A 22,930-nucleotide genomic window follows, 5' to 3' on the forward strand; every position below is an offset into this window, starting at 1 on the left:
GGGGTAGTAATTAAAACTCTTTTATCAACTTTTAATCAGAAGGGTTCAATCTATCTTCTGTGTTTTATTTGAAGCCAAAACAACAAACGGCCTCAGAGGAGATCCTGTTTTTAAAAAAAGCGACATTTTTTAGCCAACTTTTGTGTTGAGGCGGGTATAGCAGACTTCCTGTTGATTTTGGCCAGGGGCTGTCAGTGGATGAAATATAGGTCTAACTGAGACCTACGTAGTGGTTTTTGTTTCATGTTTCTACGAAATTCCTACTTCAAGTTAGAGACAGTTTTGTCTGTGTTTTCTTCCTAGTTTTTTTTTTTTTTATTAGATCGCAATTTTCGCCAGTCCTGATGTGTGTGTCAAATTTGGTGAGTTTTGAAGCATGTTAAGGGGGTCAAATTACAGCTCAAAGGGGCGGCGGTATAATAATAATAATAATAATAAAACCTTAGAAATTCAATAGGGTCCTCTGTCCCTTTGGGACTTGGGTCCCTAATAATAAATATATGTTTCATGTACCCTAAGATTTTTTTTTGTTCAAATAAAGCCAATAATGCCATTTTTTGTGGTCCCCTTTATTTAGAAAAGTACCGAAAAGTATGGAAATTTTTTGATACCGGTACCAAAATATTGGTACCGGGACCACACTACCATTAATCCCTCTTCCTGTTTCTTATAAGTCAGAGTTTCGTTACACACAAATACATCCAAAATGTACACAAACGCCATTGGTGGATCTAGACCCGACATCCACTGTAATGATACCAAGTACAGGAGCGTATTTCGTCGATACGATATGATTACGTCTATTTTTTGGCATCACAACATCTTCTTTCATTTTTGAAAAGTTCACATTATGTTTAAAAACTCAGTAAATACATCCCTGGACACATGAGGACTTTGAGTATGACCAATGTATGATCCTGTAACTACTATCGATACCTAAATGTGTGATATCATCCAAAACTAATGTCAGGTATCAAAGAAGAGAAGAATAAGTGATTATTACATTTTAACAGATGTGTAAATAGAATGTTAAAAGAGAAAATAAGCAGATATTAACAGTAAATGAACAAGTAGATTAATAATCCATTTTTTACAGTTTGTCCTTTATAATGTGTACAAAATAATAGGTGTATAAATGACACAATATGTTACTGCAGACTAATTAGGAGTCTTTGTTTACTTACTACTAAAAGACAAGTTGTCTAGTATTTTCACTATTTTATTGAAGGACTAAATTACAATAATAAACATATGTTTCATGTACAATAAGATTTTTTTTGTTCAAATAAAGCCAATAATGCCATTTTTTTGTGGTCCCCTTTATTTAGAAAAGTACCAAAAAATATGGAAATAATATTGGTACGGGTACAACACTATCACTACTCCTTCTTCCTATTTCTTAAAAGTCGGAGTTTTGTAACACAAATACATCCAAATTGTACACAAACGCCATTGGCGGATCTAGACCCGACATCCACTGTAATGATACCAAGTACAGGAGCGTATCTCGTCGATACGATATGATTACGTCTAATTTTTGGGCATCACAACATCTTCTTTCATTTTTGAAAAGTTCACATTCTGTTTAGAAACTCAGTAAATACATCCCTGGACACATGAGGACTTTGAGTATGACCAATGTATGATCCTGTAACTACTATCGATACCTAAATGTGTGATATCATCCAAAACTAATGTCAGGTATCAAAGAAGAGAAGAATAAGTGAGTATTACATTTTAACAGAAGTGTAGATAGAATATGTTAAAAGAGAAAAAAAGCAGATATTAACAGTAAATTAACAAGTAGATTAATAATCCATTTTTTTACAGTTTGTCCTTAATAATGTTTACAAAATAATAGGTGTATAAATGACACAATATGTTACTGCATACTGATTAGGAGTCTTTGTTTGTTTACTTACTACTAAAAGACAAGTTGTCTAGTATGTTCATTATTTTATTGAAGGACTAAATTACAATAATAAACATATGTTTCATGTACAGTAAGATTTTTTTTTGTTCAAATAAAGCCAATAATGCCATTTTTTTGTGGTCCCCTTTATTTAGAAAAGTACCAAAAAATATGGAAATAACATTGGTACGGGTACAACACTACCATTACTCCTTCTTCCTATTTCTTATAAGTCGGAGTTTTGTAACACAAATACATCCAAATTGTACACAAACGCCATTGGCGGATCTAGACCCGACATCCACTGTAATGATACCAAGTACAGGAGCGTATCTCGTCGATACGATATGATTACGTCTAATTTTTTGGCATCACAACATCTTCTTTCATTTTTGAAAAGTTCACATTCTGTTTAGAAACTCAGTAAATACGTCCCTGGACACATGAGGACTTTGAGTATGACCAATGTATGATCCTGTATCTACTATCGATACCTAAATGTGTGGTATCATCCAAAACTAATGTCAGGTATCAAAGAAGAGAAGAATAAGTGATTATTACATTTTAACAGAAGTGTAAATAGAATATGTTAAAAGAGAAAAAAAGCAGATATTAACAGTAAATTAACAAGTAGATTAATAATCCATTTTTTTACAGTTTGTCCTTAATAATGTGTACAAAATAATAGGTGTATAAATGACACGATATGTTACTGCATACTAATTAGGAGTCTTTGTTTGTTTACTTACTACTAAAAGACAAGTTGTCTAGTATTTTCACTATTTTATTGAAGGACTAAATTACAATAATAAACATATGTTTCATGTACAATAAGATTTTTTTTTGTTCAAATAAAGCCAATAATGCCATTTTTTTGTGGTCCCCTTTATTTAGAAAAGTACCAAAAAATATGGAAATAACATTGGTACGGGTACAACACTGCCACTACTCCTTCTTCCTATTTCTTATAAGTCGGAGTTTTGTAACACAAATACATCCAAATTGTACACAAACGCCATTGGCGGATCTAGACCCGACATCCACTGTAATGATACCAAGTACAGGAGCGTATCTCGTTGATACGATATGATTACGTCTAATTTTTTGGCATCACAACATCTTCTTTCATTTTTGAAAAGTTCACATTCTGTTTAGAAACTCAGTAAATACGTCCCTGGACACATGAGGACTTTGAGTATGACCGATGTATGATCCTGTAACTACTATCGATACCTAAATGTGTGGTATCATCCAAAACTAATGTCACGTATCAAAGAAGAGAAGAATAAGTGATTATTATATTTTAACAGAAGTGTAGATTGAACATGTTGAAACAGAAAATAAGCAGATATTAACGGTAAATGAACAAATGGATTAATAATACATTTTTAAAGCTTGTTCTTTATAATGTGTACAAAATAATAGGTGTATAAATGACACAATATGTTACTGCAGACTAATTAGGAGTCTTTGTTTGTTTACTTACTACTAAAAGACAAGTTGTCTAGTATGTTCACTACTTTATTTAAGGACTAAATTACAATCAAAGTTGCAAGCAGCGATGGAAGGGACAGCTTTGGCTGCTGCCCCCGCGACCCAAGCCTGGATAAGCGGTGGAAGACGGATGGATGGATTATTACACAGCCAAAAAGTTGTATACACATGTGTTATACATCAGTCTCATAGTAATAACAGTTGTAAAGTGGCTTGGGCATTTTATAAGGACGCCTTGGTGCCGCCATTTTGAGACTGTAATGCATTGTGAAAGGAATGCAGTTGTTGTATTGAAGTGGGAATAGCAAACTTCCTGTTGATTTTAGTTGGGGGCGGTCAGCGTATGAAATATAGGTCTCAGTGAGACTTATATTGAGGTATTTGTTTCATGTGTGTATGACAGTCCTACAGTGAGTTAGAAGCAGTTTTGTCTGAGCAGGAAGTCGCCATTTTGGGACAGAAGTAGCACAACAGCAGCAGCACACCGGTTCTTTGCAAGCTCACAAAATCCAAACCGGGGTAGTTATTAAAACTCTTTTATCAACTTTTAATCAGAAGGGTTCAATCTATCTTCTGTGTTTATTTGAAGCCAAAACAACAAACGGCCTCAGAGGAGATCCTGTTTTTAAAAAAAGGGACATTTTTTAGCCAACTTTTGTGTTGAGGCGGGTATAGCAGACTTCCTGTTGATTTTGGCCAGGGGCTGTCATTGGATGAAATATAGGTCTAACTGAGACCTACGTAATAGTTTTTGTTTCATGTTTCTACGACATTCCTACTTCAAGTTAGAGACAGTTTTGTCTGTGTTTTCTTCCTAGTTTTTTTTTTTTATTAGATCGCAATTTTCGCCAGTCCTGATGTGTGTGTCAAATTTGGTGAGTTTTGAAGCATGTTAAGGGGGTCAAATTACAGCTCAAAGGGGCGGCGGTATAATAATAATAATAATAAAACCTTAGAAATTCAATAGGGTCCTCTGTCCCTTTGGGACTTGGGTCCCTAATAATAAACATATGTTTCATGTACCCTAAGATTTTGTTTGTTCAAATAAAGCCAATAATGCCATTTTTTGTGGTCCCCTTTATTTAGAAAAGCACCGAAAAGTATGGAAAAAGGTTGGTACCGGTACCAAAATATTGGTACCGGTACCACACTACCATTAATCCCTCTTCCTATTTCTTATAAGTCAGAGTTTCGTTACACACAAATACATCCAAATTGTACACAAACGCCATTGGTGGATCTAGACCCGACATCCACTGTAATGATACCAAGTACAGGAGCGTATCTCGTCGATACGATATGATTACGTCTAATTTTTTGGCATCACAACATCTTCTTTCATTTTTGAAAAGTTCACATTCTGTTTAGAAAGTCAGTAAATACATCCCTGGACACATCTAACTTTGAGTATGACCAATGCATGATCCTGTAACTACTTGGTATCGGATTGATACCTAAATGTGTGGTATCATCCAAAACTAATGTCAGGTATCAAAGAAGAGAAGAATAAATGATTATTACATTTTAACAGAAGTGTAGATAGAATATGTTAAAAGAGAAAAAAAGCAGATATTAACAGTAAATTAACAAGTAGATTAATAATCCATTTTTTACAGTTTGTCCTTTATAATGTGTACAAAATAATAGGTGTATAAATGACACAATATGTTACTGCAGACTAATTAGGAGTCTTTGTTTGTTTACTTACTAGTAAAAGACAAGTTGTCTAGTATGTTCACTATTTTATTGAAGGACTAAATTACAATAATAAACATATGTTTCATGTACAATTAGATTTTTTTTGTTCAAATAAAGCCAATAATGCCATTTTTTTGTGGTCCCCTTAAGTACCAAAAAATATGGAAATAATATTGGTACAGGTACCACACTACCACTATTCCCTCTTCCTATTTCTTATAAGTCGGAGTTTTGTAACACAAATACATCCAAATTGTACACAAACGCCATTGGTGGATCTAGACCCGACATCCACTGTAATGATACCAAGTACAGGAGCGTATCTCGTTGATACGATATGATTACGTCTAATTTTTTGGCATCACAACATCTTCTTTCATTTTTTAAAAGTTCACATTATTTTTAGTAACCCAGTAAATAAATCCCTGGACACATGAGGACTTTGAGTATGACCAATGTATGATCCTGTAACTACTATCGATACCTAAATGTGTGGTATCATCCAAAACTAATGTCAGGTATCAAAGAAGAGAAGAATAAGTGATTATTACATTTTAACAGAAGTGTAGATAGAATATGTTAAAAGAGAAAATAAGCAGATATTAACAGTAAATGAACAAGTAGATTAATAATCCATTTTTTACAGTTTGTCCTTTATGATGTGTACAAAATAATAGGTGTATAAATGACACAATATGTTACTGCATACTAATTAGGAGTCTTTGTTTGTTTACTTACTACTAAAAAACAAGTTGTCTAATATTTTCACTATTTTATTGAAGGACTAAATTACAATAATAAACATATGTTTCATGTACAATAAGATTTTTTGTTTCAAATAAAGCCAATAATGCCATTTTTTTGTGGTCCCCTTTATTTAGAAAAGTACCAAAAAATATGGAAATAATATTGGTACGGGTACTACGCTACCATTAATCCCTCTTCTTATTTCTTATAAGTCCGAGTTTAGTTACGCACAAACACATCCTTCAAATGGACATTAAAGAGTCGCACATTTTCACGACTAATGTTGACCTGTCATACTTTTGTCCTTGCTTACACTTAATCTAGAAACTTCTCGCTGCACACATGCACATAAGAGGCACGTGTGCAGGAGTAGAACCGCTCAATGTGTCAAAAGCATTAGGGCAGCGGGAATCCAGCAGAGCTGCTCCTTGACAGGTATCACATGTCCTGCCTTCAGCTGCATGCATCAAGGCCCCCGGTCCCACCTCCCGCCCTCCCTCAGGTGCTTTAACACGGACGGGGACGTCCACAGACGTTAGCTGCAGAATAAATGACGTCTCTCATTAACGTTGAAGCTCGGGAGCCTCCTCAAGTACGTGGCCACTCATGTAGTAAAAATAAAAACCAGCCCCCGCCGCGATGAGTGGGGAGGGCTGGGGTTGTAGGAAAAAGGAGGGGAAGAGCAATTAAATGCCGTTCAATTGAAGCTGAACAAACTGTCTCTTGTCCACAGGGCAGTGCAGCGCCTATTTTTTTTCGGCAACTATTTTTGGGTCCTGGATATGACATGAACTACTTGGAAGTGGAGGCCCCGTACTTGTGTACTGAGGAGGTGAAAGCACCTGACCTCTGACCTTCTAGTCACCATTGTAGAGTAGAAGCATTTAAGTCTCACCTTAAAACTCATTTGTATACTCTAGCCTTTAAATAGACTCCCTTTTTAGACCAGTTGATCTGCCGTTTCTTTTCTTTTTCTTCTATGTCCCACTCTCCCTTGTGGAGGGGGTCCGGTCCGATCCGGTGGCCATGTACTGCTTGCCTGTGTATCGGCTGGGGACATCTCTGCGCTGCTGATCCGCCTCCGCTTGGGATGGTTTCCTGCTGGCTCCGCTGTGAACGGGACTCTCGCTGCTGTGTTGGATCCGCTTTGGACTGGACTCTCGCGACTGTGTTGGATCCATTATAGATTGAACTTTCACAGTATCATGTTAGACCCGCTCGATATCCATTGCTTTCCTCCTCCCCAAGGTTCTCATAGTCATCATTGTCACCGACGTCCCACTGGGTGTGAGTTTTCCTTGCCCTTATGTGGGCCTACCGAGGATGTCGTGGTGGTTTGTGCAGCCCTTTGAGACACTAGTGATTTAGGGCTATATAAGTAAACATTGATTGATGATTGATTGATTGTAGTGAAGTGAAGTGAATTATATTTATATAGCGCTTTATCTCTAGTGACTCAAAGCGCTTTACATAGTGAAACCCAATATCTAACTGCGATGAGATGGCGACTTGTCCAGGGTGTACCCCGCCTTCCGCCCGGTTGTAGCTGAGATAGGCGCCAGCGCCCCCCGCGACCCCAAAAGGGAATAAGCGGTAGAAAATGGATGGATGGAAAACCAATATCTAAGTTACATTCAAACCAGTGTGGGTGGCACTGGGAGCAGGTGGGTAAAGTGTCTTGCCCAAGGACACAACGGCAGTGACTAGGTTCCCCAAACAAGCTGCATGCAAGGAAAAACAGCAAACATCCAAAACCGCAAGTTCTACTCTACAAGTTTCTCCAAACCCACCAAAGCCGCCCTCGACCGTCAGATGCTTACAATGTGGCGGAGGGGGGGGGGGGGATCTGAGCCTGACTGCTTTGCCTCGTCGAGAAACGTGGCTTCCATCGAAGACACTGGCGGTCGCCACACCCCTCCGACTTTCAGGGACGGCGTGGCGCAGTGGCAGAGTGGCCGTGCGCAACCCGAGGGTCCCTGGTTCAAATCCCACCTAGTACCAACCTCGTCACGTCCGTTGTGTCTTGAGCAAGACACTTCACCCTTGCTCCTGATGGGTGCTGGTTAGCGCCTTGTATGGCAGCTCCCCCCATCGGTGTGTGAATGTGTGTGTGAATGGGTAAATGTGGAAGTAGTGTCAAAGCGCTTTGAGTACCTTGAAGGTAGAAAAGCACTATACAAGTACAACCCATTTATCATTTATCATTTAGGTTCGCAGAAGCAGGAATCGAACCTGCAACCCTCAAGTTGCTGGCACGGCCACTCTACCAACCGAGCTAAACCGCTCCGTAGCCTTCACAGTCCTTTTAAACAACTTCAAAACTCCACATCAACGTTTTAATACACACTGCAAGTATAATGGAGGAACAGACACCTTTATAACAATATGTAATATGTACAATATACACACTGCAAGTATTTATATATATATATATATATATATATATATATATATATATATATATATATATATATATATATAATTTTAGGGGTGTGGGGAAAAATCGATTCGAATACTTTGTGCGATTCAGAATCGATTCTCATTCTTAAAAAAATCGATTTTTATTAAAACACATTTTTTTTTTATCAATCCAACAAACCACTACGCAGCAATACCATAACAATGCAATCCAATTCCAAAACCAAACCTGACCCAGCAACACTCAGAACTGCAATAAACAGAGCAATTGAGAGGAGACACAAACACCACACAGAACAAACCAAAAGTAGTGAAACAAAAATGAATATTATCAACAACAGTATCAATATTAGTTATAATTTCAGCATAGCAGTGATTAAAAATCCCTCATTGACATTATCATTAGACATTTATAAAAATAACAAAAAAAGAACAATAGTGTCACAGTGGCTTACACTTGCATGGCATCTCATAAGCTTGACAACACACTGTGTCCAATGTTTTCACAAAGATAAAATAAGTAATATTTTTGGTTCCTTTAATAGTTAAAACAAATTTACATTATTGCAATCAGTTGATAAAACATTGTCCTTTACAATTATAAAAGCTTTAAAAAAAAAATCTACTACTCTGCTAGCATGTCAGCAGACTGGAGTAGATCCTGCTGAAATCCTATGTATTGAATGAATACAGAATCCTTTTGAATAGGAAAAATATCCTTTTTGAATCAAGAATCGCATTGAATCGAAAAAATTGATATATAATCGAATCGCGACCCCAACAATCGATATTGAATCGAATCGTGGGACACCCAAAGATTCGCAGCCCTGATATATATATGTGCATATATAATGTAGTAACAGACACCTTCATAACAATATGTAATATGTACAATATACACACTGCAAGTATACATATATATATATATATATATATATATATATATATATATATATATATATATATAAACATACATATATTTGTATATATATATACATGTATATATCTATCTTCTGTGTTTATTTGAAGCCAAAAACAACAAACGGCCTCAGAGGAGATCATGTTTGAAAAAAAGCAACATTTTTTAGCCAACTTTTGTATTGAAGCGGGAATAGCAAACTTCCTGTTGATTTTAACCAGGGGCTGTCAGTGGATGAAATATAGGTCTAACTGAGACCTACGTAGTGGTTTTTGTTTTATATATATATATATATATATATATATATATATATTTATATATATATATATTTATATATGTATGTATGTGTGGGAAAAATCACAAGACTACTTCATCTCTACAGAACTGTTTCATGAGGGGTTCCCTCAATCATCAGGAGATTTTAATGGAAGCATTCACATACAATGGTTTGTATAGGGCACAGAGGGGGTGGGTACAGGCAGGCGTAGGAGTGTAGTGATTGGCTCATGTGTTACCTAGGAGGTGTTTCCGTCTGTGGCGGCATGTTGAAATGATATCACTGCACTTGTTGAGGGATGACAGGTCTGGATGATATATAATAAACAGTTTCTCTTTTAAGCATAGGTTGCATCTTTTATTACCGCTGTTGTAAGGTGAGCTAGATGCAAGAATTTGCCATGTTATTGAATATTCAACATTATTGTCTTTGAGGTTCCAAATGTGCTTGCTGAGTTCTGTAGAATTCCGCAAGGTCTGGTTTCTAAAGGAGGCCTTGTGATTATTCCATCTGGCTTTAAACTCTCCTTCAGTTAATCCTACGTACGTGTCGGATGTGCTAATGTCCTTGCGTGTTACCTTTGCTTGGTAAACGACTGATGTTTGTAAGCACCCCCCGTTGAGAGGGCAATCAGGTTTTTTGCGACAGTTACATTCCTTATTGGTTTCATATATTGGTTTTATATATATATATATATATATATATATATATATATATATATATATGTATGTATATATATATATATATGTAGTAACAGACACTTTCATAACAAAATGTTATATGAACAATATACACACTGCAAGTATAATGTAGAAACAGACACCTTCATAATAATATGTAATATGTACAATATACACACTGCAAGTATAATGAAGGAACAGACACTGTGTGGTTCAGCCTGCCACAGCTTCATCCAGGTGACTTTGTGCTCCATGATGTGCTCCAGTCTTTTCCTTTAAACAACACAGGGCAAGGAAAAATTAAACTCAACAGGAGAAACCTTGGAAAGGACCGCAGATGTGGGATCTAACATAATAGTGTGACAGTCCAGTCCATAGTGGATCTAACATAATAGTGTGACAGTCCAGTCCATAGTGGATCTAACATAATATTGTGAGAATATAGTCCATAGTAGATTTAACTTAATAGTGTCAGAGTCCAGTCCATAGTGGATCTAACATAATAGTGTGAGAGTCCAGTCCATAGTGGATCTAACATAATAGTGAGAGTCCAGTCCATAGTAGATCTAACATAATAGTGTAAGAGTCCAGTCCATAGTGGATCTAACATAATAGTGAGAGTCCAGTCCATAGTGGATCTAACATAATAGTGTGAGAGTCCAGTCCATAGTAGATCTAACATAATAGTGTGAGAGTCCAGTCCATAGTGGATCTAAAATAATAGTGAGAGTCCAGTCCATAGTAGATCTAACATAATAGTGTGAGAGTCTAGTCCATAGTGGATCTAACATAATAGTGAGAGTCCAGTCCATAGTGGATCTAACATAATAGTGTGGGAGTCCAGTCCATAGTAGATCTAACATAATAGTGTGGGAGTGCAGTCCATAGTAGATCTAACATAATAGTGTGAGAGTCCAGTCCATAGTGGATCTAACATAATTGTGTGGTAGTCCAGTCCATAGTGGATCTAACATAATTGTGTAGTAGTCCAGTCCATAGTGGATCTAACATAATAGTGTGAGAGTCCAGTCCATAGTGGATCTAACATAATAGTGAGAGTCCAGTCCATAGTGGATCTAACATAATAGTGTGAGAGTCCAGTCCATAGTGGATCTAACATAAAATTTTGAGAGTCCAGTCCATAGTGGATCTAACATAATATTGTAAGAGTCCAGTCCATAGTGGGGCCTGCTGGAGATCATCTTGAGCTGAGACAGGTCAGCAGCACATAGACGTCCAAATCATGCACAGATGAGTGGTCCACTCTGAGTGGAAAGCTAGCACCTCATCTGTGGTCACCGAATCTGTGCCGATCAGAGCCGATAAGAAACGGCAGATCAACTGGTCTAAAAGGGGGGGGCCTATTTAAAAGCTAGAGTATTCCAATGAGTTTTAAGATGGGACTTAAATGCTTCTACTGAGGTAGCATCTCTAACGGTTACTGCTAGAACATTCCAGAGTACTGGAGGCCCAATAGAAAATGGTCTATAGCCCGCAGACGTTCTTTGGGCTCTGGGAATCACTAATAAGCCGGAGTTCTTTGTAGGCAGATTTCTTGACATATGGTACAGTATGGTGATTATATGTGCAGGTGAAAAATAAGCCATGATTCTAGTGGCACTCTTCTACAAATTGTTTTGGCATCATAATAAAAATCAAAAGCCTTATTATTGTTGTGCTTGGCGGAGGTAACGCTAATGCAATTTACAATAGAAGCTAAGAATCATGGATTTCAGTTTGGTGTGGGGTCAGTTTGCTTAGCTATTTAAAGCACATTACGGTTGTCTGTTTTAGTCATGTGACACCTCTATCGAACTGACTATCCCTGTCCCAGGTTGGACCATGAGATCCTTTCCAAGGTGTTGTTGGTCAGAACCCCAGCACATCCTCCTCCTCCCTGCATGTGTGATAAATGAGGATAGCAGAGCACATGTTTACAAGAGCCACTGCTGGGCTTGGCAGGACCAAGTGCTCCTTAAATGTCTCACAGTTCATCACAGCTCGCTGATTGACCGACTAGACATTCTTTTCTAGCACACTTCACATTCTGCCTTGCCTCTTCTGTTTGCTTCCACGCACTCCCAAAAAGAAACACTTCTTAAGGTTGTCATGAAATGCCCGTCAGTGACAGTGATGTTCCATCTCCGCTTTCAGTGGTCCTATGCCTTGGAGAAACCCAACACGGGCAGCGTGTTCAGCCTGGCCTGGTCTGCCGACGGCACACAGGTGGCCGGGGCCTGCGGGAATGGCCATGTCATCTTTGCCAACGTGGTGGAGCAACACTGGGAGTGGAACAACTTTATGATCACTTTAACCAAGAGGAAAACCATGCAGGTAGTTGACACTTAACACCCACACTTGTCAACAGACACTTAACCCTTAAGCAACGTTCACATTGTTGTTACTCAGCCAGCGTTTCTGGGTCTGATGGCTCTGTTGCATTTTGTGGCTTTTAATGCCTCACAATCAAACACCTTAATGTTAAAATACTGAACCGATGTTTACCTTATCCCAACTGTTCAGTATTTTAACATAAAAGTGTTTGATTGTGAGGCATTAAAAGCCACAAAATGCAACGGGTCCATCAGACCCACAAATGCTGGCTGAGTAACAACAATATGAACGTCGCGCGGAAAATTTCTCCGCCAGTTTCTGCATCCCACAGGGATTCTTCTTTTGTGCTTCTGCACCTGCGGTTCCCACACCAGGTTGCAACATTGTTTGTCCACACTGGCTGCTCTCATTTTCTCGCACATTTGACCCTCCGATGTCCTGTGTACCTACACTCTGTCCTCCTCCTGTCTAGGCCTGCTGTGTGTGTGTGTGTGTTTGTGCGTGTGTGTGTGTGTGTGCGTGCATGCGTGCGTGCGTGTGTGCGTGTGTGTGTGTGTGTGTGTGTGTGTATTCTGGCAATGTTTACTTAATGGGGACATCGCTCTGTTTACACACCTTTAGGGGACTTCTGACGGTATGGGGACATAAAAAGGGAAACCTTTTTAAATGATCGTCAGATCCATTCTGAAGATGCCTAGGTGATTTTTAAGCTTTGGCCCATAAAACATGTTTGCTGGTTAGTTTGAGTGTGAAGTTTTTTTTAAAAATGGTTCTCAGTAGTCACGTACAGATTTGTGTGAATTATGCAAAATTATTGAAAATTGTTCCCCATGGAACATATTAATTATTTTCACCAGGGTCCACAGTAAGTATGATCAGCACATTACTTCATCAATCCAGAGATTTAAAGACGTGTATGACCTAACTGTGCAGTGGCCATTTTACCTCATATTTTTATGCCTCCACAACCTGTAGAAAGGGTGGTCCCCACAAGTCCTGAACAAACACTTGGTCCCCATTAGAAATGATAACGTGTGTGTGTGTGTGTGTGTGTGTGTGCGCGTGCGCGCGCGTGCGTGCGTGTGTGTGTGTGTTCTGGCAATGCTTACTTAATGGGGACATCGCTCTGTTGACACACCTTTTGGGGACCTCTGACGGTATGTGGACATAAAAAGGGAAACCTTTTTAAATGATAGTCAGATATTAATCAGATATTAATTAATTTCCCCAGGGTCCACAGTAAGTATGATCAGCACATTACTTCATAAATCCAGAGATTTAAAGACGTGTATGAGCTAACTGGGCAGTGGCCGTTTTACCTCATATTTTTATGCCTCCACAACCTGTAGAAATGGTGGTCCCCACAAGTCCTGAACAAACACTTGGTCCCCATTAGAAATGATAACGTGTGTGTGTGTGTGTGTGTGTGTGTGTGTGTGTGTGTGTGTGTATTCTGGCAATGCTTACTTAATGGGGACATCGCTCTGTTTACACACCTTTAGGGGACTTCTGACGGTATGGGGACATAAAAAGGGAAACCTTTTTAAATGATACTCAGATCCATTCTGAAGATGCCTAGGTGATTTTTAAGATTTGGCCCATAAAACATGTTTGCTGGTTAGTTTGAGTGTAACTTTTTTTTTTTAATGGTCCTCAGTAGTCACGTACGGATTTGTGTGAATTATGCAAAATTATTGAAATTTGGTCCCCATGGAACATATTAATTATTTTCCCCAGGGTCCCCAGTAAGTATGAACAGCACATTACTTCATCAATCCAGAGATTTAAAGACGTGTATGAGCTAACTGGGCAGTGGCCATTTTACCTCATATTTTCATGCCTCCACAACCTGTAGAAAATGGTGGTCCCCACAAGTCCTGAATAAACACTTGGTCCCCATTAGAAATGATAACGTGTGTGTGTGTGTGTGTGTGTGTGTGTGTGTGTGTGTGTGTGTGTGTGTGTGTATTCTGACAATGCTTACTTAATGGGGACATCGCTCTGTTTACACACCTTTAGGGGACTTCTGACGGTATGGGGACATAAAAAGGGAATTACTTCATCAATCCAGAGATTTAAAGACGTGTATGAACTAACTGGGCAGTGGCCATTTTACCTTACCTTTAAGAAGAAAAAAAAACATATATAAGTCGCACTGGAGTATAAGTCGCATTTTTGGGGGAAATTTATTTGATAAAACCCAACACCAAGAATAGACATTTGAAATGCAATTTAAAATAAATGAAGAATAGTGAACAACAGGCTGAATAAGTGTACGTTATATGAGGCATAAATAACCAACTGCTATGTTAACCTAACATATTATGGTAAGAGTCATTCAAATAACTATAACATATAGAACATGCTATATGTTCAATCTGTCACTCCTAATCGATAAATCCCATGAAATCTTCTTCCTCGACGTCGCTTCTAAACAACTCTGCCAACTCCAAAGGTATGCGCCGCTTCCTCTTGTCGTTTTCTGCTGCATATTTCACTACGTCCAGCTTGTAATCTGCAGTATATGATTTCCTTTTCAATGCCATTTTTGTTCAGCCCTTCTCAGTTTTTATAAGTTACCGCCAACGATGAAATGATCCATTTTAATAGCTACGGCAGTAGCATATAGCAGTTAGCATCCCATGACCCACAATGCACTTCTGCCATGACCCTCCCACGCCAAATTCTTATTGGTTGACGTGTGTGTGACGATTGCTGACATTTTCTTCGTCTCTTCCGCGAATGAGATAAATATTACTATTTGATGTTTTACGGTAATGTGTTAATAATTTCACACATAAGTCGCTCCGGAGTATATGTCGCACCCCCGGCCAAACTATGAAAAAAACTGCGACTTATAGCCCGAAAAATACGGTATGTTTACCATTAAAAACATTGTTTTGTTTGACAAAAAAGGGCGTAAAACAAACAAAAAAACAACATAAAAAACTAAAACATTTTAGAATGAGGGATAGATGTGAAGTTGATGTCGACTCCAGAGATTTAAGCGTTAAATATAAAATGTATGTATGCCCTGGCACACCATTGTCATCATTTCATGACCCAAGCAAAACCCTTTTTACACTTTTATGCTGAAATAAATACAGCTACAACTTATTAAATAACAACATAGAAAAAACTAGCAGCAGTGGTAAAGTGTAGATCCATGAAGGAAAGAAGAAAGTGAATGGATGTTTATAAGTGAATACATTTACATATGTATACACATTTGTTTTCTTTTTATATTATTTCTTGTAATGAATGAAGTAGGAATTATGACAAACTTTTCCAAAACACATTACATAATGTGAAATAAAACAGGATAATGCATACCTTTATCATTTGTTTTCAAAACGCTTACAAAAAAACTGGGACCCCAAAAAAATGTATTGTGGGACCCCATTTTTATGACTTGATGGGGTCCCTGGAACCCCATTTTGAAAATCCCTAGCGCCAACACTGCTGTCAACAGAGGAGAAAAAATGCTTTATTTAAATAAATATATTATTTATAAAGCAAGTTGGAGTATTTTTGGCGAATGTTCACCTAGATGTGTCCTCTTTTTGGGATTTCACAATATGCTCAGCCTAGTTTCATCAACACTTACCTGACTGGATGAAGTCCTTGGCTCAAATACTAGTGTGGCCTCAATAGCCCTGCTGTAGTGTGAAGCATGCTGGGAATTATCCGTGCATGTGATGGAAGAATGCACTGCACATGTGATTGAGGAATGCACAGTGAAGGGTTGAAATTCAACTGAATTTGCATTAAATCAGGTTGTTTTAGCCAATAATCACGCTGCGAGATCTAGCATGTTGCATCCAATGTTTATTCCCTTTCATTCCCATGAAAAGTTTCCAATTTTGAATATTCCCGGAATTTTGCAACCCTAATCTCTCCCGTCCAAAAGCAGAACCTAGTAACTCACTTCTAGAGATACCCTTGAGGTACTAGGTTTTTCTGTTGTATCTACGCGGTTAAGTGGTAGTTGCTAGGTCCTGCCATGCGCGTAACAGCTTACTTACGGAACAAATTACAATATCGCATACACTAATGTAAAGCATATCACCTAGTAACTCCAAAATTATTATCAGCTCAGATTTGACCAAAATTGAGTTACTGGGTTTTGCCTCTATCCCAGGGGTGTCCAAACTTTTTCCACTGAGGGCCGCAGACTGAAAAATCAAAGTATGTGGGGGCCATTTTGGTAGTATTTTTCCTTTTTAAAAGCAATACAATAGTTGTTGTTCTTTTACCTTTATGGCTTTCCTCAAGTTTGGTCCCCGGTCTCCAAAAGGGTCTCAGTCGTAAAAATGTTAGAAATAAGTCATTAATTATTATTTTTCCATTTAACGCTTGAATCCCGAGATCAACTTCTAGGTCTGTCTGTCGTTATACCATTTTTAAAATTTTGTTTTTTATTCGATAAAGTATATATATATATATATATATATATATATATATATATATATATACTTTTTTTATTTTATTTTATTTATTTATTTTTTATTTTTATTTATTTATTTTTTACAATTGTTTTTAACATAGCTGTGCAGCACTTTGGAAACGTTATTGTTGTTTGAATGTGCTATATAAATAAAGTGGATTGGATTGGATTGATAAGGTGGCGACTTGTCCAGGGTGTACCCTGCCTTCCGCCCGATTGTAGCTGAGATAGGCGCCAGCGCACCCCGCGACCCCAAAAGGGAATAAGCGGTAGAAAATAGATGGACTGTTATGGCCTTTATGTCAAAAACCTTATTTATGTGGCAAACACAAACTATGCAACATTTTCCCCCCAAAAAATTTCAAAGTGGAATATTTGACGTGAAGTAAATGGACCCCTAAATAGCTCAATAATTCATAAAAATAAAAAAAATAAAAAGAATAAGTGTTGAAAATAAGCCAAATGTATATTTATATACTTTTGTAACTTTTAGATCTCTTGATTATAAGATTTTATAATTTTTTTCATATCTTTGTGATTGTTTGATGCCCTTTTTGGGAAAAAAAACGTTGTTTCGCACAAAATATGCTATATTTCCCCCCGCCCCAAAATATTTGAAAGTGAAATTGTTCTGGTGTAGCATAGCTCGGTTGGTAGAGTGGGCATGCCAGCAACGGAAGGGTTGCAGGTTCGATTCCCGCTTGTGCCATCCTAGATAGATAGATAGATAGATAGTACTTTATTTATTCCGTCAGGAGAGTTCCTTCAGGAAAATTACAATTTTCAGCACAATCCCATTCAAGATCAGACAAACATTACAGGGAGACAGAACAGGATCGCTGACGGGTCTGCCGGCTTCCAGCGCCCCTTACAAAAAAGATGACATACAGGTAAACAAGGGGGGTGGGAATAGAAGATTAAAATAAAATTAAAAAATCGGTCTTAGCCTAGGCCCTGGAGTGGGGGTGCAGACTGAGGCCAAGGGAAAAAAAGTCATTGCCTTTGTGTCCTTGGGCAAGACACTTTACCCACCTGCTCCCAGTGCCACCCACACTGGTTTAAATGTAACTTAGATATTGGGTGTCACTATGTAAAGCGCTTTGAGTCACTTGAGAAAAGCGCTATATAAATATAATTCACTTCACTTCACTAAAGCCTTCAGCAGGTTAATAACAGTCCGCATGGCAGCTTTGTCTTATTAATGTCAACATTGCAACTTTTTCTTGTTACATGTCACTGTTTACTCTTTTAATACACTCTTTTATGTTTAAAATTTGTATCATATTATTTTTTAAATGGGCCGGGGGCCATTAACAAATTAGCTGGGGGGCCACAAATGGCCCTCGGGCCGCACTTTGGACACGCCTGCTCTATCCGGTCGGTTTAAAGGAAGGTCATCATCATATCACACAAGAGATACAATCATTAGAAACGAGCCTGCTTTTTTTTTTTCCAGCCTTGAAGGCACTTTTTTTTTTTAGTCGGCCGCCTCCACCTCTCCTCCCGCTTTAAACAAGCACATCTGCCAGCGGTTTGGGAATCACAGCTAAATTTACCGCCTTGCAGTCAAATGTTTTTTTTCCTTTAATTCCTGCTTGTGTTGCTTGTAAATTTGGCCCCGCTGGCAGGAGGCTGAGGAGGAAGATTTGTAAAGCTGTAAAAATAAGCCCACCTTTCACCTGGCGCTGGAAAAGGCCCTTTCATTCATTCAGAGAGTAAGTATTTATGTATGGCGGCTCACCGCCACGTCCACACACTCACTCTTTTTGAAAATAACAAACAAACAGTTTATTAAAAAAAATAAGTTGTTGCAAGATATCGAACTGATTTTAACACAAACCTTAAATGCAATCCGCAGCATTTATCGTTAAATACATAAGCTGCTGAACATATCTTGAAATAATATTAGAATTAAATTACATATGTCCGATCTATCGGAATGCCGATATTATCGGCCGATAAATGCTTTAAAATGTGATGTCGGAAATTACCGGTATCGGTTTCAAAAAGTAAAATTAAAGACTTTTTAAAACGCCGCCGTATGGAGTGGTACGTATCCAGTAAAAACACGGACGTAGGGCATACTTGCCAAACCTACCGATTTCGGTGCCACTCCCGAAAATCTCCGGGGGCAACCATTCTACCGAATTTCTACCGAATTTCCGGGTGGAAAAGAAATCGGAACTATTATGCTAGATCCACTATGGACGTCCAGTCCATAGTGGATCTAGCATAATATTTTCACTATTATGTTAGATCAACTATGGACTGGACTCTCACACAATTATGTTAGATCCACTATGGACTGGACTCACGCTATTATGCTAGATCCACTATGGACTGGACTCACGCTATTATGCTAGATCCACTATGGACTGGACTCTCACTATTATATTAGATCCACTATGGACTGGACTCACAATATTATGTTAGATCCTCTATGGACTGGACTCTCACTATTATGTTAGATCCACTATGGACTGGACTCTCACTATTATGTTAGATTCACTAAGGACTGGACTCTCACACTATTTTGTTAGATCCACTATGGACTGGACTCTCATTATTATGTTAGATCCACTATGGACTGGACTCTCACACAATTATGTTAGATCCACTATGGACTGGTCTCTCAATATTATGTTAGATCCACTATGGACTGGACTCTCACACAATTATGTTAGATCCACTATGGACTGGACTCTCATTATTATGTTAGATCCACTATGGACTGGACTCTCACTATTATGTTAGATCCACTATGGACTGGACTTTCACACTATTATGTTAGATCCACTATGGACTGGACTCTCACTATTATGTTAGATCCACTATGGACTGGACTCTCATTATTATGTTAGATCCACTATGGCCTGGACTCTCACACTATTATGTTAGATCCACTATGGACTGGACTCTCACACTATTATGTTAGATCCACTATGGCCTGGACTCTCACACTATTATGTTAGATCCACTATGGACTGGACTCTCACTATTATGTTAGATCCACTATGGACTGGACTCTCACTATTATGTTAGATCCACTATGGACTGGACTCTCACACTATTATGTTAGATCCACTATGGACTGGACTCTCATTATTATGTTAGTTCCACTATGGACTGGACTCTCACACAATTATGTTAGATCCACTATGGACTGGTCTCTCAATATTATGTTAGATCCACTATGGACTGGACTCTCACACAATTATGTTAGATCCACTATGGACTGGACTCTCATTATTATGTTAGATCCACTATGGACTGGACTCTCACTATTATGTTAGATCCACTATGGACTGGACTTTCACACTATTATGTTAGATCCACTATGGACTGGACTCTCACTATTATGTTAGATCCACTATGGACTGGACTCTCATTATTATGTTAGATCCACTATGGCCTGGACTCTCACACTATTATGTTAGATCCACTATGGACTGGACTCTCACACTATTATGTTAGATCCACTATGGCCTGGACTCTCACACTATTATGTTAGATCCACTATGGACTGGACTCTCACTATTATATTAGATCCACTATGGACAGGACTCTCACACTATTATGTTAGATCCACTATGGACTGGACTCTCACTATTATGTTAGATACACTATGGACAGGACTCTCACACTATTATGTTAGATCCACTATGGACTGGACTCTCACACTATTATGTTAGATCCACTATGGACTGGACTCTCACACTATTATGTTAGATCCACTATGGACTGGACTCTCACTATTATGTTAGATCCACTATGGACTGGACTCTCACTATTATGTTAGATCCACTATGGACTGGACTCTCACACTATTATGTTAGATCCACTATGAACTGGACTCTCACTATTATGTTAGATCCACTATGGACTGGACTCTCACACAAATATGTTAGATCCACTATGGACTGGACTCTCACACTATTATGTTAGATCCACTATGGCCTGGACTCTCACACTATTATGTTAGATCCACTATGGACTGGACTCTCACTATTATATTAGATCCACTATGGACAGGACTCTCACACTATTATGTTAGATCCACTATGGACTGGACTCTCACTATTATGTTAGATACACTATGGACAGGACTCTCACACTATTATGTTAGATCCACTATGGACTGGACTCTCACACTATTATGTTAGATCCACTATGGACTGGACTCTCACACTATTATGTTAGATCCACTATGGACTGGACTCTCACTATTATGTTAGATCCACTATGGACTGGACTCTCACTATTATGTTAGATCCACTATGGACTGGACTCTCACACTATTATGTTAGATCCACTATGAACTGGACTCTCACTATTATGTTAGATCCACTATGGACTGGACTCTCACACAATTATGTTAGATCCACTATGGACTGGACTTTCACACTATTATGCTTGATCCACTATGGACTGGACTCTCACTATTATATTAGATCCACTATGGACTGGACTCTCACTATTATGTTAGATCCACTATGAACTGGACTCTCACTATTATGTTAGATCCACTATGGACTGGTCTTTCACACTATTATGTTAGATCCACTATGGACTGGACTCTCACACTATTATGTTAGATCCACTATGGACAGGACTCTCACACTATTATGTTAGATCCACTATGGACTGGACTCTCACACTATTATGTTAGATCCACTATGGACTGGACTCTCACACTATTATGTTAGATCCACTATGGAGTGGACTCTCACACTATTATGTTAGATCCACGATGGACTGGACTCTCACACTATTATGTTAGATCCACTATTAACTGGACTCTCACACTATTATGTTAGATCCACTATGGACTGGACTCTCACACTATTATGTTAGATCCACTGAACTGGACTCTCACTATTATGTTAGATCCACTATGGACTGGACTCTCACACAATTATGTTAGATCCACTATGAACTGGACTCTCACTATTATGTTAGATCCACTATGGACTGGACTTTCACTATTATGTTAGATCCACTATGGACTGGACTCTCACACTATTATTTTAGATCCACTATGAACTGGCCTCTCACTATTATGTTAGATCCACTATGGACTGGACTCTCACACAATTATGTTAGATCCACTATGGACTGGACTCACACACTATTATGTTAGATCCACTATGGACTGGACTCTCACACTATTATGCTAGACCCACTCGACGTCCATTGAATCCAGTCTCCCCTAGGGGAAGGGGTGACGGGTCACCCACATCTACGGTCCTCTCCAAGGTTTCTCATAGTCATTCACATTGACATCCCACTGGGTTGTGAGTTTTTCCTTGCCCTTTTGTGGGCTCCGAACCGAGGATGTGGTTGTGGCTTGTGCAGCCCTTTGAGACACTTGAGATTTAGGGCTATATAAATAAACATTGATTGATTGACATTGATTGAAATTGGGGACATGTCAAATGTCTCACTAGGAAGGAGTATGAAGTTTATATAATATTTATAAGACTTATTCCAAACAACTTGTTTTCCGACCACCTTATGCATGCTTGGACATTTGATGTACTGCTTCCCGGGTTTGTAAATAAAAAAGGTTTCGTCTTTTTCCGCAGGTGAGGAATGTGATGAACGACGCAGTGGACGTGTTGGAATTCAGGGATCGAGTCATCAAAGCCTCCCTGGCTTTCGGGCACCTGGTGGTGGCCACGTCCCTGCAGTGCTACGTCTACAAGTAAGCACCTCGCTCATCCTTCATCCCCATTTTTTCCACAAGGAGCTGGAATATAGTGTTTCTCCGCCCCCCAAGAAACATAAGCCTCCGTATACGGAAATCTATTCACCCAAGATGCATTGCTCTACCACTAAGTCGCTCCTCAACTTCAAAGGGTTTTTACTTGATAGGAAAGTAAAGCACGTTGTGTGCAAAATACAAAAAAGTCACAATATTGTATTTACATTACGTTGTCTGGTGGTTTTCGTCCTGGTCTTGGAGCTTTGGACCAGATATATAGTCTTGGCAGGGTCCTTGAGG

At 38.6% G+C, this 22,930-nt stretch overlaps 1 protein-coding gene across 1 annotated transcript in view; it reads left to right on the forward strand.

Moving 5' to 3' along the window:
- ift80 (intraflagellar transport 80 homolog (Chlamydomonas)) overlaps positions 1–22,930 on the forward strand; it is a 114,698-nt gene that overhangs the window by 59,593 nt on the left and 32,175 nt on the right. Inside the window, exons 9-10 of the mRNA XM_061878111.1 lie at positions 12,300–12,479; positions 22,512–22,630. Coding sequence (XP_061734095.1) covers positions 12,300–12,479; positions 22,512–22,630 — 299 coding nt within the window. The remainder of the gene's footprint in view (positions 1–12,299; positions 12,480–22,511; positions 22,631–22,930) is intronic.

This window comes from Nerophis ophidion, linkage group LG18 (assembly GCF_033978795.1).
Source record: "Nerophis ophidion isolate RoL-2023_Sa linkage group LG18, RoL_Noph_v1.0, whole genome shotgun sequence".
Taxonomy (NCBI): Eukaryota; Metazoa; Chordata; class Actinopteri; order Syngnathiformes; family Syngnathidae; genus Nerophis; species Nerophis ophidion.